The 15,406-nt window shown below is 34.0% G+C and overlaps 1 protein-coding gene across 17 annotated transcripts in view; it reads left to right on the top strand.

Annotated features, from left to right (window-relative positions):
* The window catches only part of PTPRK (protein tyrosine phosphatase receptor type K), a 574,046-nt gene that overhangs the window by 292,866 nt on the left and 265,774 nt on the right, over positions 1 to 15,406 (top strand). For all 17 annotated transcript variants that reach the window (XM_035296658.3, XM_008995016.5, XM_078370080.1 and 14 more), the window contains exon 6: positions 14,300 to 14,474. In XM_035296658.3, coding sequence (XP_035152549.2) covers positions 14,300 to 14,474 — 175 coding nt within the window. The remainder of the gene's footprint in view (positions 1 to 14,299; positions 14,475 to 15,406) is intronic.

The raw sequence follows: 15,406 nt of genomic DNA, 5'->3' as shown, positions 1-15,406 counted from the left end.
CATCCATCTTGTCCATTTCAAGTGATTTGATTAGGTTCAAAGGTAATTTACAGTCATTTCTCTCACTTGAAATAAACGTGTTCTGAATGTTCTGCTTTAAGAACCCCTTATAACTTGAGGATATGAAAGGGTTGTAACTGGGGTTGGACTGAAAGTTATACATTAGTATTCTGTCATGAAGGTCCAGCATAAGTGGACACCTACATGGTAAATCAAATAGAGCCTATTGCTGGAACATCTGTCAGACCATATGCTTTGGCTTCAGGTTCAGTGTAGAAACTAAAATACTAATGACTCCATCCATCATTACAGCACTTGGCTGGCATGCATCATTGAATTGGGCAGAGAAATCCAACAGCAGAGTTATTGAAAGTAGGGAATTGTGTGGGTAGATTTGGTGGCACCATTTGTTTTGGTGAATTGAAATGAGGCTGTTTAATGTGTGACTGGTAATCCTATGCAGATTGCCATGAAAGCTGTGGCAATTGGGCCAATCTGTCAGTGATCGCTGCAGGTTCTGGCACTGTGCCTCCTCCATGGGCCTGCCAAAACAGGAGAGTCAGCCGCCGTTTTGCCTTTGGTGAGGCTCATCTTTGCTAGAATAGTGTGATACAGCTCGTTGCTCAGCCAAAGGAAATGTCATTCCTGATGGAGCCACACATAATTTAAGCAATGGCTTGAGAGTAGTAATTGGAGAGTGAAATCAGTAAAATGAGATGCAAATTGCTTCCAAAAGCAACCAGAGAGAGGCTGATCCCCTACAGTACAACCCTAGTCAGTGAAGGGGCAGTGAAAGTGGTTGGTCAGAAACTTCTGACCAAATAGTGTTTTACCTGTCTAGGCAAATGCCAAAGCCTTGTTCTTGTACTTCATGCAGACATCACCACATAATAGTGGAAATCTAAAGCATGATCTAAACAACTGAGTTAATTTGGAAGCACAAAGATGTAACTGATGAAAACATAGCACCGCACCATTTCAAAGGCCTAGTAGTTATGCTCACAGTGCTCTTTCTGATGTCCCCATACAATTGCATTTTTCTGTGCTTATTTATATTGCCATTTGGCAGGCCCAGATGTTTGTAACATATTTAATTTCTGCAAGAGATTTTACTATCCTGACACTGTTTATTTTAAGAAAACAAATTTGATAATTTTCCACTTATAATGAAGGTAAGCTTTCTGAAGAAATTACTTTATGCTTAGAAACTGCAGTTTACAGTGGGTAATTCTTTGGAAACTAATTTGAGAGGACGTTTTTAAAGTCAACTTGATTAATATTAGGTAATATGCTTAAAGAAAAAACAATGCAATGCAATATAGTAAAAGTTGTTCCAATGTCTGGATGTGGTCAAAATTCTGACATTTTCTAGGTAAGAGACTTTAAGAATGGCTGACACACTTCTGAAATATTAAAATAACAAAAGGTAATGTATAATTACCAAGACCAATAGTAAACTTGAAGAACAATGTCAGAATTGCTGAAGGGAACTGGCATAAATATATCTTGAGATCTGAGGAAGACTGGGTAAGTGACTTACTACCTTGTAATGTAAGAAATATACAAAAGGGATTTAATTTGCCCTTTATAGATCCTTAAATATAATAATGATACGATTTGAAGCTTATGATGAGAGCTCTAAGCTGATTATAAGGGAGAAATTTGTAATTGTAGGGCTGTTGAAAAGTGCAATGAGCTGCTCCAGGAGGTAGTAAAATTACAATTAGTCCAAGTATCCAAGCATAATCTGGATAAGCACATGCTAGAGATGTAGAAGACATTCAAGCCTGAGGCTAAATACTGTTTAAGATACTTTTTGCTGTGACAGATGATTCCATAACTGAGTATGGGAAGTCCATACAGAATTTAAGGACTATACTATTTCAGAGCTGAGCATGAGTAACACAGGCTGGAGTGTGAAATCATTAAAGAAGACTTGATATTGAAACCTTGAAGTGTACATAGCACTTTAATAAACAAAAGTGGGCATGGTTACTACTGCAGATACAGAAGGCAGAAAGCACGCTGTGTGTATGTGTGGCGACATGGGATCTAAACCCAAGGAGAAGGATCTTACTGAAGTGGAAGGTTCACCATGAGGCATGGAGGTAAACAGAGTTTATGGAAAAGTTGGTACTAGACCATGATGGAGACTGCCGCAAGAGGAAGAGGTTTCTGTTCTCAGTACAGTCGTCAGGGAATGAGGCCCTGATTGTGGACAGTGCCAGTGGAATTGGAAAATCCATGAGTAGGAAAGGAGAGGACAAATTAAGAAACAAAACGGTTTTGGGCCTGGTTTGTATCATTTTAGAGTATTTAGGAAGATGTGAAAATGAAATAGTAAAGAAAGCTTTGTACATTTTCTCAGAGTGTCTTTTTAAAAGATAGTCAATGAGTTTATTTTCTCAATTTCTGTTTTTGGAGCTCATTTGTCTATTAGAACCATTGTTTACTTTTTACCTCTTTCTACCTTCATAATTGCATGTAAGTGATCCTATTAGGAGTGAAAATGAGGAGATATTTTAATCTCTTTTGACTCTTTTTGCTTGAATAAAAGTTTACCAATATAATTTGAAGCTTGTGGCCAAATTAAACCTCTGAGTGGCCCTGGTGTCACTGAGGAGAACAAATCAATGGGAAAACTGTTGGTGCCTTCAGCCCTGTCTGCTTTTGTAACTTATGGCTCATAAAACAAGAGTGTGAATAGTGCAAACCATATCCCTTGTGCTTTCCTAGTTTCTTGTCATCTGCTCTAAACTTTAGCTGACAGATGAATACTAGCTTGCTATTTAATTCGAATTTTCTCTATCTTTTGTTTAAGCAGTAGTGATTTTGCCATGTATATACTGGTTTACAGTTAATTCTGATCCACTTAAGAGACCATATTCTCTTTGGTAGCTAACAGCCAACACTCTTTACAGTCCTGCTTTCCCTGGGCCATTGGTTTATTCTAATTCACGGCATTATCTTCTTCCTGCATAGCTTTATATAAAGAATTCTGCTTACAGGTCTTGAGATAAAGTCACTGATCTCCTATCATGGATTATAAGGTTTTTATTTCACTTTCTGGCATTTTGGATATATAACAATGAGCATCAGAAAGTTTAATAATATTTAATTTTTAGAATTGATAAATACGCTGAGGTAATTTTGGTTGATTTTGTGTGTGGCTTTCTATCATAAAGAGCTCATTGCCTTACAGATATAATGCTTTCTTTTCCTTCTTTAATAATTTATAAACTCTGTAATGTCTACAGATTACATAACTGATTATAGATGAATAATGTGTATAATATTCTTTACCTTTCTTATCTATTCTTGGAACAGGACTGTAAAAACCTGGCAGTCATAGAAGTTCAAGAATTGCTTCTTATTGGTATCTAGAAATAACAATTTACTTCTCTTTCTGTGCAAAAACAATATGATCTCCTACTGTTTGTAGAGTTGCCTCTTTAGTGTGTTTCTAGGTGTGTCATGTTAAGCACTTTATAGCTTTCCCATTGAGCTCCTGGGATCGGTATTACAACATGGAGCATTTGCAGGCTTGGTTTCTTCTTTATGAAAAGTAATCTGCTAGAAAGATCTAAAATTTACAAAATTATTGTATTATAAAATAAAACATAGATACAGAAAACCACACAAAAATAAAGACTATTATGACTCAATGCATTTTTATCAGGTAAACATCACACAGGACAAGAAATAGAGCTTGCCAGCCATCCCAGAGGTGTCGTCCATATGCTGTGTGCCAGGCACAAGAGAGAGTCTCCCTGCTCCTACAAATAACAATGAATTTTAGCCCTTGCAGTTTGTTTCACTTGTATATGCATCCCTAGACACCATAGTCTTATCAGTTTTTTAAAGTAGACATCTTTTTAAGTCTCTTTTAATCCGTAGGTTTGTCCTTTATTCCTTTCCTCACAATTTATCTGTTGAGCCTAGGATGTTTTACTTCTAGATTCCCTATCCACATTTTGCTGATTGCATACTAATACCCTCTTCAGTTCCACATGTGCCTCTTTCCTCTTTATTTCCTGCAAATTGGCAGCCAGATCCAGGGTCAAGTTTGATCCATTGGCAACACCGTAGGAGGTGCTTGGTATAATAACAGGAGGAACAAAATGTGTCATCTTTATTTTTGTGATCTTGGCAGTCTCTGATGATTAATGTCTATATTTATTCCTGGGGAGAGAAAATTGTGACATGCTAACATTTTTTGTTCGTTTGTTTCTTATTTCTTTCGTATTTGTTTAGTTAATGAAGAGATACATAATCACTCTAATCTACTATTTGGTTACCTAATAACACAGATCATTAAGGAAAGAGAAGATAAATGCTCCAGTATTTGCTTTATTTACTAGTTTTTAATATAACGAGTTGGTTCCCTATCATCCTGCAAAAATGACATATTATTCTTTTTTTATTTTAATGTCATTATAAACTCGTGGATTTACACATATTTAATGGAGTTTAATTTGTTGCAAATATTACTATTATTAAATCTTAAATTGTCCCATCTTTGCTTAGTGGGCATCTCTCCAAATTTGCTCCTGATTATTTTTGATGTGATTATAGTAGGATTTGAGAACTTCCTTGCTACCTGGTATTGTGAGATGTTTCACTTTCTCCTCTGGATGTGGGATCAGTTGTTTTTTCAATGATGCCCTGTTTAGTTTTAGTAAGAAATTATATTTCAAGATCATAATGTGGGTTCTGAGGAATACTCACTTCTAGATCTTTTCAGTGAATAGAACTAAAATATATATACACATGTATTTAATGATAAAATAACTAATAAGTTCATAGGGATATTTCAAATTGAAGCCTAAAGATTTTTACTCTGTATTTATCCTATTACAACTTCTCAGTTACATTTTATTTCCACATTGATATTCTTGGTTGTCAGTGATACAAGAAGATAGATTTAGAATATATCATAATTATACATTAGTTTTATCTAATATTATTTTGAAAAGTTGTACTAAAGCTTCATTGTCACCATATAGCTATTGCATGGATAATATAGTCTCTTCTACTTTGCTCCTATTTAGTCTTCTAAATGTAACTATGTTTTTAATATTCAATATTAGCTCGCCTGTCATGTCTAGTAATTTTGGATGTCAGAAATGTATTTTCTATGTTTCAGATTCTTTAGGAACTGCCCATGGAAATAGTATTCCCGGAGATCTTAAATGTTGATGATAGTTTTTTTGTGTCCTTGATTCTTAAGTCAATTTATAAAATCTTTCCCTCACATTTTCTTTTCTTGAGTAACTTAAATAATGTTACTTCATTTTCTTTTACAGACAGAATAGGTAACAGTCAGTCACCATGAAGCCTTGGTGATTATCTGTACCTATTTTTTCTAGATACAGAAATAATTTTTCTTTCTCTTGACTCTTACCAGAGTATGTACCAAAGTAGGTCACTCTGAGTTATTATCATCAGGAATGTTGTATTTCTTTCATTGTATAGTTTATAAACATTTTGTAAATTTTAGAAGTTTTTAAAAATTATAATTTTTAGTACTTTTTCTGTTCCCTTGATCCTGTAGAGACTTGTTAGCTCTGTGTTTAATCTTTGCCTATCGTCATTGATTACTTTTAAATATTTTTATTCTCCTTATTGTAAACATTAACTTCTCCTTTTTCACATTCTGTCATTCTTCGAGACTCATCTGTTAAGTTTACTGTAATTACTCGTAATTTCTGAAATATTTCTTTAATTTCTAATTTTCCTGAATTGTCATTTTTTTCTAAGTTTTATTGTTTATATTGTTACATCTCATGAATCATATTCTTAATATGTTTTAGCTTATCTTGAAACATTATGTTGTGGTTTTGATCTGTTTTGTGGACATATTTTTCTGATCAACTTTCATTGAAACTAAGGATCATACTCTGCTCTTTATTTTCCTTTAATCTTATAAAATCTTTATGTGAGGTTTGATCTTGATAATTTTAAGTTATTCATTTTTATGTGAAATAAGTTTTCTGGAAGTTTTAAAATTAGGTGGGGTTCAGGAAATTTTACCTGATTTTACAGATTCTCTTTTCTGTTGTTTTATGTTTTAAAAATATGGCAGCTTACCTTTTGAGATTTCTGAGATTTCCCCACTTTTGTCTAGTCCTTCTATTTCCGTACTCTCTTGTGAGTCTGTTTATATGTGGCAGGTTCAGAAAAATGAAAAAGTCTATGCTACTGCCATCAGCTTCCCAGAATCCCTGAGATCTGATGGTCTCATTACATTTGTCGTCTTGCTTCATCCACCTTCCCTCTCACTATGAATTGCATGGTTTTATAGTTGTGGACTCATGTGCCTCATGTTTCTGCCTTCTACAGTGCAGTTGGAAGCAACCAGCCAATCCCATTATATTTCTTTGTTTGACTAAAATGTTCTAAGGTAGAATAAATGGTTACCAAAACTTTGCCTTCCATAGATTCTTGATTAGGAGTATATCTAATACTGATATTTTACATGCTTCCACTGCTACATCATGTCATGAACTAGTAGTGTCTTCTTTGCCACTGGCAAGACAGGTTTAAGTCTAATCAGATTGAAAAATAAATTTCAGTAAACCCAGAGTCAGAACCAAATCAGAAAGTTCATCCATAAAAATCTGATTCTCTAGAAGCACTTCTGGTCATAAAATCATCTGCATCCCTCGGGCTTCAAGAAAGTAAAGTACAAGCAGTAGGAGATAGATATGATTGTATAGAAATGTATATGTATATGTATATATATAATTATAAGATTACATACAGTAGGATTTTATATACAAAATTGAAGAGATTTACTTCAAGGAATTGGTTTATGTGCGTGTGCAGATTGGCCAAGCAATTCTGAAGTCTGTAGGGTAAGCCCTTGGGAAGGGCAGGCTAAAACATTCATGCACAGACTAAAGCTGTTGTTCACTGGTGGAATTTTTTCTGCTTTGGAGAAGCCTCACTTCCTATCTAAAAGCCTTTCAACTGATTCAGTCCAGTCCACTCAGATTATATAGGTTAATTTTACTTGCTAGGTTTTGGATTTTAAGTCCAACCACAATATGCCTTCACAGGATCACCTAATTTAGTGTTTAATAAAATAACTGGAGGTTATAGCATAGGCAAATTCAAACATCAAAAGACTGTCACAGTTATCAAACAGATGATGTGCTTAGATATTGTTTGGATTATCATCTTCATAATATTGTGATTATCATTATTTGCTATCAATATTTTTGCACAATAATCTCACAGAGTATTCTCATCATCTCTGTTGAATAAGCAGGTCCAAATACATATCTCCAGTTTTAGAAGAAAAGGTAGAGATTTGAGAAATGATGAGAAATTGTTCAGCTCACAAATGGTTGCTTCAGGGCTAGAAGCTAGGTATCATCCCCAGCAGACATGGTTCTGTCTACTTACACATGCTCTCTCTCTCTGTGTCTCATCTTATTGGTCACCTTTCTCCACATTCAAAGACACCCATGATTCTTAGAGTGAAACTCCTTTTCTTGTTTAATAGCTGATGTTATATTTTGTTACACTTGATTAATAATTCTGATTCTAGTATTTGCTATCTCCAGCACATTTTTACCCTGCTTTATTTCAGAATTATAATATTCATCACCTCTTTCTCTTTCTGTCAGATGCCATTTACCTTCTTCCATCCTATTGCCAGAACGTCAATACTTTGAACTTATTACTGTCATTTCAGCATATTTTTTTCTAGGAGAACACTATTTGCTTACTCCACTGAAATAATTATAATCATTTCTATGGCCCTAAATAAGAATAAGTACTTTTCTCAAAATAATAACATAGTATTTTAAATTTAGAAATTTCTAAATTATTTTTAAGTTTTCTGTGAAATCCTTTTATGTTTTTAAAATTGTCATTTAAATTATTTCATGTTTTTAAAATTATAGAATTATTTTTTTCTTCAATAATAGAGATAGTGATGAAAATATCTTTATCATCCTGGGAGATTGAAAAAATTTTATATAAACCTCGTAGATCAGACAAGCCCTAATAAAAACTCTCAGGTCCTTGGGATTAATTTGGCTGGAATATTGTAAATTTCATTTCAGCTTCGCTTGGTCATAGTTGTGTGAATTCACCTTGGAATTCGTTTTGGCAACTCATAAGCAGTCTTATTGATGCTGTTCTACAAGGACCTAAATATCAAATATAAGAAAATAGTGTCTTTCTAAGTCCTACAATTTTAAGAAGATGAGAGAATCATGTATTATTATGTTCCCAGAAAAGTCAATGAGAAAATAAATATATAATAAATATAATTTGATTATTTTCAAGTTAATAGGGTTGAAATAATCTCGGCATGTATTGTCAGTGCCGCTCTTTTTAGTCTGAAATGAAAGTGGATTAATTTTATTCCTCAAATTTTGAAAACAGAGACTCTGAAGGAAAGTGTACCATATTTTAATTGTACTGTATTTCTTTTAGGATACTTTCAAGCTGAAAGTAATAGAAAACCAAATGTATTATTTCATTTAACAAAAAGTCCAAAAATAAGTGGGCTCTAGTAATTGTTGATGTCATTTCAGAAATTTGATCAATAACTTCCTCTGTCTTTCTATCTGATATGCCATCCTGAGTGCCTCAGCATTTCCCTTAGATTGGTCTGCTTCATGGTGATGAGTCAGCTCTTCCCATTTTAGGCATGACAGTAAGAAAAAGCAAAAGAAACCCATTTTTCTTATATGTCTCCTCAGAAGTGAGGAAACCTTTCTAGAAATAACTTGACCAATTCCTATTATACCTCCTTGGCCAGAATATGGACATACACTCCACTTTTAAAGCATGTCACTGTTAATGGAAAAAAGACATACATTAACCTAGTGTTAATGGCCCAGTGTGTCTCCACGTGTAATATCTTGATGCATAACCTAGAGATTTTGCTAAAATGCAGATTTCAATACAGTGTATCTAAAGTGATCAAGTGATCTCTTAACTCTGCATTTGTTAACCATCTGCCAGTTGATGCTGATGCTACTGGTCTTTAGATCACATTGCAAGGGGTTTAGTTAATAGCCTGGTTGGTTGAAATAGATGTTGGAGAATCAACCATTATTATCACTATATTCTACTAGGAATGGAACTTGTCAAATGAACACTGCATGTACTATGAATGATGAAGCTTACTTGGTATAGTAGAGGAGAGGAGTGATAACATTGAGAATTACAGTGGCTTGCCCAGGGTTACTTGGTAAGTGACAAGTTTTATTTAACAACTTGTATTGGAGACAAAATAAGTACATAAGCCTGAGATGGTTTGGGGAGTGGGGTGGGAAGCAGGGAAAAAAATCATGCTAGGTTATAATCCCTTGGATCATATAATTGTGTGATTCATTTTTCAGTACTTCTCAGAGTTAGGTATATATTTGCAATGGAGAAATCATATATAAAAACTCAAAGCAGAATAAAGATCCTAGAACTGAAAAACATAGCAAAGGCAGAGAAATATGCAAACATTGCTTCATAAAAGAGAAAGTTACCATTACTTCTTACGTCGTCCTCCACTGGCACTGCCTGCTCTGATAAGTTGATGATGTGTAGTCAGGGAAAGACCTGTAATTTTGGATTTAAAACAAATATTTTTGACTTCTAGAATGTACATGTTTTAAATTGTTACCTTTAGTTCTAATGAGTTACTGGAAGCTGAATAAAGAAAGCAATGTCTAATATAATAGATTATATTAGCCCATTGGAAGAATGCCTTGATTAAACCTCAACAACAATCAGTTTGTTGGATAGGAACTGTAACCAAAATGAACATAACAGCTTTGGTTTAGTTTAGAGGAAAATCTGCTGGATTTTAGGTCATCAAACCTAGTTTTGAGTTTTAGTCCTGCTGCTTGCAGGCTATGTATCACATTTCTAATCTTTCTGAACTTTAATTGGATATCACTATATCATAGAAGTTCACAAGAAAGAGAAGTGACAGAACCAGTAATAGCTAACATAAGATACATAGAAGTGCTTATTAAATGATTATTGAAGATAAACCTGAATATTATGACTGTTAATTTTGTTATTTCAAGAGAGAAATATTACATAAGTCTTCTGTACTCATTAATTGTATAATATACATTCTATATAAGCTTATATTAGTATATTAATACACACATATAAACATGTAATATATCAACTTTGTGATATATTAATTATAACTCATTGTGTAACGTATATCCTATATAAACTTATGTTAGTATATTAATACACATATAAATGTCATGTAATATATCAACTTTGTGATATCTTGACTGGATGAGCTTAAGTATACTCCTCAGTCTCTGAGTTGTGGTATAATTACTTCTGAAATAAATAGCTTGGTATAGTGATTTCTTGATGTCCTAGAAATTAAATAGTTTTATAACCTCCCTTTATTATTAAATTAGATTGATGATTAAAATGTATTTTATTATAACTTATAAAAGCCTGAGGAGGATTTATGCAACTCTTATCTCTAAAATGTTCAGTGAATTTAATTTATTTTAACAAACTACTTGAACCACCCACTAAATAAAGATAATATATATTAGATGTCATGGAGGAAAAACTATGTATAAGTGAGACATGACACTCTACCTTCAAAATGATTTCAGTATACAAAGAGATGAAAAGACATTTATAGAAGTATCCTGGTAGAAAGGATTTAAGATAGAAAAGCCAGTTAATAAGTTTTTATAATCTTTTATAGAGTTTTTAAGGCCGTATCCATGACCCTGTCAGCAGGAGTAGAAAGGGAAGAGTATACATGAGCTGATGGAATATGAACTTGAGGCAGAGGAGAAGGAGCTAGATACCATAGATCAGGTCACTGTGGCAATCAAGTAGGAATCTCTGCAAGTTTTTAATCTCCAGTTTTGGATAACACAGAAATTTTTCATAAGAACAAATGACCAATATCTCTAAAGGTCAGTAGTTTTAGAATAGTTGATAAAATAGTGCAAATTCAATATTGGCAATGCATAAACAATAGAAAGTTGAAAGAATATAGAGCTCTTTCAGGCTAGAGATTGTCTCTTTGAAATGGCTACTATAAAGTAAAGGGTCACAAAATGAGGTCTTTGCCAATGCAGAGGATTGAAGGAGTGAAGACTGAATTGCACAGACGGTTGTGATTTGAGAGGAAACTATTGCAGAACAAGAACTTGGGTATTGCAAGATGGCAGAGGAAGCTGTTGGTGATCACTGAGGCCAAAGTGAGTTTGAGAATCAATGGGAGTATTCACAGAACTGGGATAGGGAGGATAATCTGGTCTGTGAATATTCCCAGTGATGGGAATGATATATGGGCACACTGGGAATTCCAAAGTTTGGGAGGTGGTTGAGTGGGAACGAGGAAGAGTTGTCTTCAAATGGTAGCTCTCCCTGAAAGAGGGTGTAGGGTACTAGAAAATGTACCTCCTTTGAGGTAGTAGTGTTGTGAGAGGAATGCCAATTAAGGTGAAAACATGGAATAATGATTATTGAGAAGGAAACATTAAGGATACTCAGAATCTCTTCACAAGAGAAGGATTTTGAAAAGCATAGTATGAAAAGACTTGGGTAGGTGTATACATGTGCAAGAGAATTGGGAAGGCAAAGCAGGCAGCAGGAATTGGCTAGTATTGCCGAAGAACTGAGAAATACATATGGCAGGGAGCAAGGAGACAGTCTCAGAACACACCTGGAAAGAGAAGACAGAGGATACCCAGATGAGTTGTTTAACAAAAGTAAGGAGCAGGGAGTCATGGTGGGCTTTCCAATTAGGAAGACTGTGTGGAAATGACGTGCTAATTGAAAAAAAACAAGCAGTCCGAGATTTGTATGTGTAATGACTTTGGTTTGTTTGTTTATGTGGTTTGTAGAGAAAGAGTTTAGACTGATTTTATGGATTTGTATTTAAGGGTTTTTGACTATAAGCTGCTTTTTCACTTCCTTATTATCCAAGAGAATAATCAGGGTATCTTGCTGCAAAAATCATGAAATAGGTGGGTAAGCAGAGAAATTTTAATAAAAACAATGAATAAAAAATAGCAAAATCCTAATTGGGATTTGGTGTTATTAGATATTTAAGTGTGGATATGCAGACACATATATGTATTTATTACACAATATGTATATACATGATTTCAGATATGGAGAAGGATATTTAAAGATACAGTATATTTAGGATTTAGAAAATTATTAAAGTGATAGAATATCCTCTCTTTATCATTTACTCCTCTAAAAAATACAAATTATTTCAAATGTACAAAAAATCATAGGAAACAATAAAATAGCTATTAATGTACCTCCACCCTAATTTAAATGAAGTTAGCAGTTTATCTCATGTCATCTTATTCTTAAGGATTTTTTTTTAACATTTAAGCATGCATACATGTGCTACTAATCAGTGGAATGCTGGAGCCACTGAATACCAAAAATGTGCTAAGTTTTCAGAAAGTTTGAATAACTTCCTGATAAACTGAAGTTGCCATAGTGGAGAATTTACTCCGCAGAAATGAACAAATACTACAGGCTTGCATTTTATGTTTTTTAAGTGAAGAACTAGCAGTTTCAAATTTTATCAATACATTGCTGGTTTTACTTTTCTTAGTTTAACTGTTATAATGCAATTTATTGAATGAATAAAATTCAGTTTATTTGCTACTCAGAAATATTGGGACATTTTCCATATTCACAATTACAGATAATTCAGAGTTCTTGTACATATCTCCTTGATCACATATACACTGGTGGTTCAGATGTAGAAATCTGTAAGTGGTATTGCTGGGTCCTGAGGTTTATGCATCCTCAAATTTACTAGATGGTAACAAATCATTTTCTAAAGTCACTCTAGCAGTTTACATTTGCAACAGGAATGTTATCATTTTTGTTTACCATATATAGTCCTATGAAATGTTATTTCAAGTAGTATGAAATGTACCGGGGTAGTTAGCATTTCACCAACAAGAAATGAACTTGTGGATCATGACCAATTCTTTGTCAGGGTTGTGGGTTTTCATTGTCCTTTTTGCTGTCTTTGACATATAGAAGTTTTAAAATTGAGATTGACAGTCTTGTTTTATGGTGGTTAGAAATACACATTTTCTCTTTTTTATAGCCTATTTTTTTTATTATCTATTTTCTTATTGAGCTATAGAAGATCTTTATATATTCTGGCTATTTATTTCTTGATGGGCATTTCCTTGACAAATAACTTATCACCATTTGTGACTTGTTTTTTTCACTTTATATATGATGTCTTTGAACATGCAGAAGTTATAAACTTTTATAGTTGAATTTTTTCAGTCATTTCCTATTAGTTTATGCTTATTACTCTTTTCTGGGATATGCTGATATCATAAATATGGTTTCCAGTATTTCATTTTGAAATTTGACAGGTATGCTTTTAATGTTTAGGCTCTTTTGACTACTTCTCTAAAATGTATAAATTGGCTGTCATTAATGCCAAAGTGAGAGTCATTTGCAAAGAGTACAGATTTTGGGTTGACTCTAAATTATTCATCATTACTATATTATCATTCTGTGGCAAGTACATGCTATGCATTTGGAATATAGAGATGCACAGGCCATGGTCTTACTCTTCTGATGGGGATAAACATGCTACAGCACATGTAGTATGGCATAAGGGCTAAAAGAAGCTTCTATATATTACTCTGAGAGCATGGGGGCAATGAATCATTTGCCATAGACTCATTAATTCTCTTATTAATTCATTTACTCTGATGTAATAGCAGTTTTTTTGAGAACTGAGATTACTACCATAGTGTCAGCTGTATACCTTTTAGAGCAGGGGTCCCCAACCCCTGGGCTGCACACTGGTACTGGTCTGTGGCCTGTTAGGAACAGGGACACACAGCAGGAGGTGAGCAGCAGGTGAGCAAGCATTGGCACCTGAGCTCTGCTTCCTATCAGATCAGCTGTGGCACTGGATTCTCATAGGAGAGCAAATCCTACTGTGAACTGTGAATGCAAGGGATCTAGGTTGTGAATGCCTTATGAGAATTTAATGCCTGGTGATTTCAGGTGGAACGGTTGTATCCTGAAATCATTCCCCCACTGTTCCATAGAAAAATTGTCTTCCAAGAAACTGGTCCTTGGTGCCAAAAAAGTTGGGGACCACTGCTTTAGAGGATACCAGTATTTACTTACATCCTTTTCGTGATTGAATGACAATGGAAAAAAATGTGTGGATCTTTTGCAACAAGAATAATTTATCACAGATATTGCTTGCTAAGATGCTTTATAGATTTATGGAAAGGTTAAGATACTGTTTTTAAAGATTGGTTTCTGTTTGCAGAGACGAAATGGAGAAGATATACCAGTAGCCCAGACTAAGAACATCAATCACAGAAGATTTGCCGCTTCCTTCAGATTGCAAGAAGTGACAAAAACTGACCAGGATTTGTATCGCTGTGTAACTCAGTCAGAACGAGGTTCTGGTGTGTCCAATTTTGCTCAACTTATTGTGAGAGGTAAGGTTTTCATTTCACAAAATTGCATGGCTTTATTAGAACAAAAGCAACTCCATAGATACTTTTATTGATTTTTAAACCGTAATGTTTTTGGTGTCAGATCACTATAAAAATATCATTATTGTTTCTGAGAATGTGTGAAGGTAGAATTAAGACTGTAGTTTGTAAAGTGTTTGAAGTTTCTAATAAGTGTTAGCCATTGAAAGAAATCTATTTTATAATGCTCTAAGTGGACTAAATATATTAAATACTTTATTCCCCATTGGAATAAAGTATTTAATCACCTAGTTTGTGTTTTAACTTTAGATCTAGTTCTTCCTGTTTAAAACAGTTCTTCAGATACCTACTTTTCTTCAAAGCATTGTGGCAATCAAGTCAAGGTCAAAGCTTCTATTTCCATGTAGACTTACAAATTTTACTGGCATCAAAACCCAACAGTGAATTTTCACGGATGCATGTCTGTTGTAGAATCTCAGAAAATTAGAACTACCAAACAGTCCTCACCAATATTCTTAGATACCAAAGTTACTAGAAGAATGTCAGGGATTATGACATATCAGTACATATTTGTAGTGAATACTGGAAAAATACAAGTATAAAAAATATATTACATTCATTTAAAATGTACAGAGTCTCTTATATTCTAAGCACTGTTCTAGATTATAGATATTAGAGATAAAATTGTAAATGTAATACAATGTTCCTGCCCACATGGAGCACCATATTGAGGTATGTAAGGCAGGCTATATAGACAGGTATTGAAAACATAGTATCAAGTCATGGTATGTGCTATGAAGGAAAAAAAAGACACAAAATGTGGAAATTGGTATTTTAGTTAAGGCGATCTGGAAGGCCACTCTGAGAAAGCAACAACGGAGCTGAAAGCTTAAAAAAAATAGAGACTTCAGTCATATGAAAAGCAGCTCCATTGA

This window comes from Callithrix jacchus, chromosome 4 (assembly GCF_049354715.1).
Source record: "Callithrix jacchus isolate 240 chromosome 4, calJac240_pri, whole genome shotgun sequence".
NCBI classification, from domain to species: domain Eukaryota; kingdom Metazoa; phylum Chordata; class Mammalia; order Primates; family Cebidae; genus Callithrix; species Callithrix jacchus.
The sequence above is the reverse complement of the archived record's forward strand: the minus strand, read 5'-3'. Positions and strand labels throughout refer to the sequence as shown.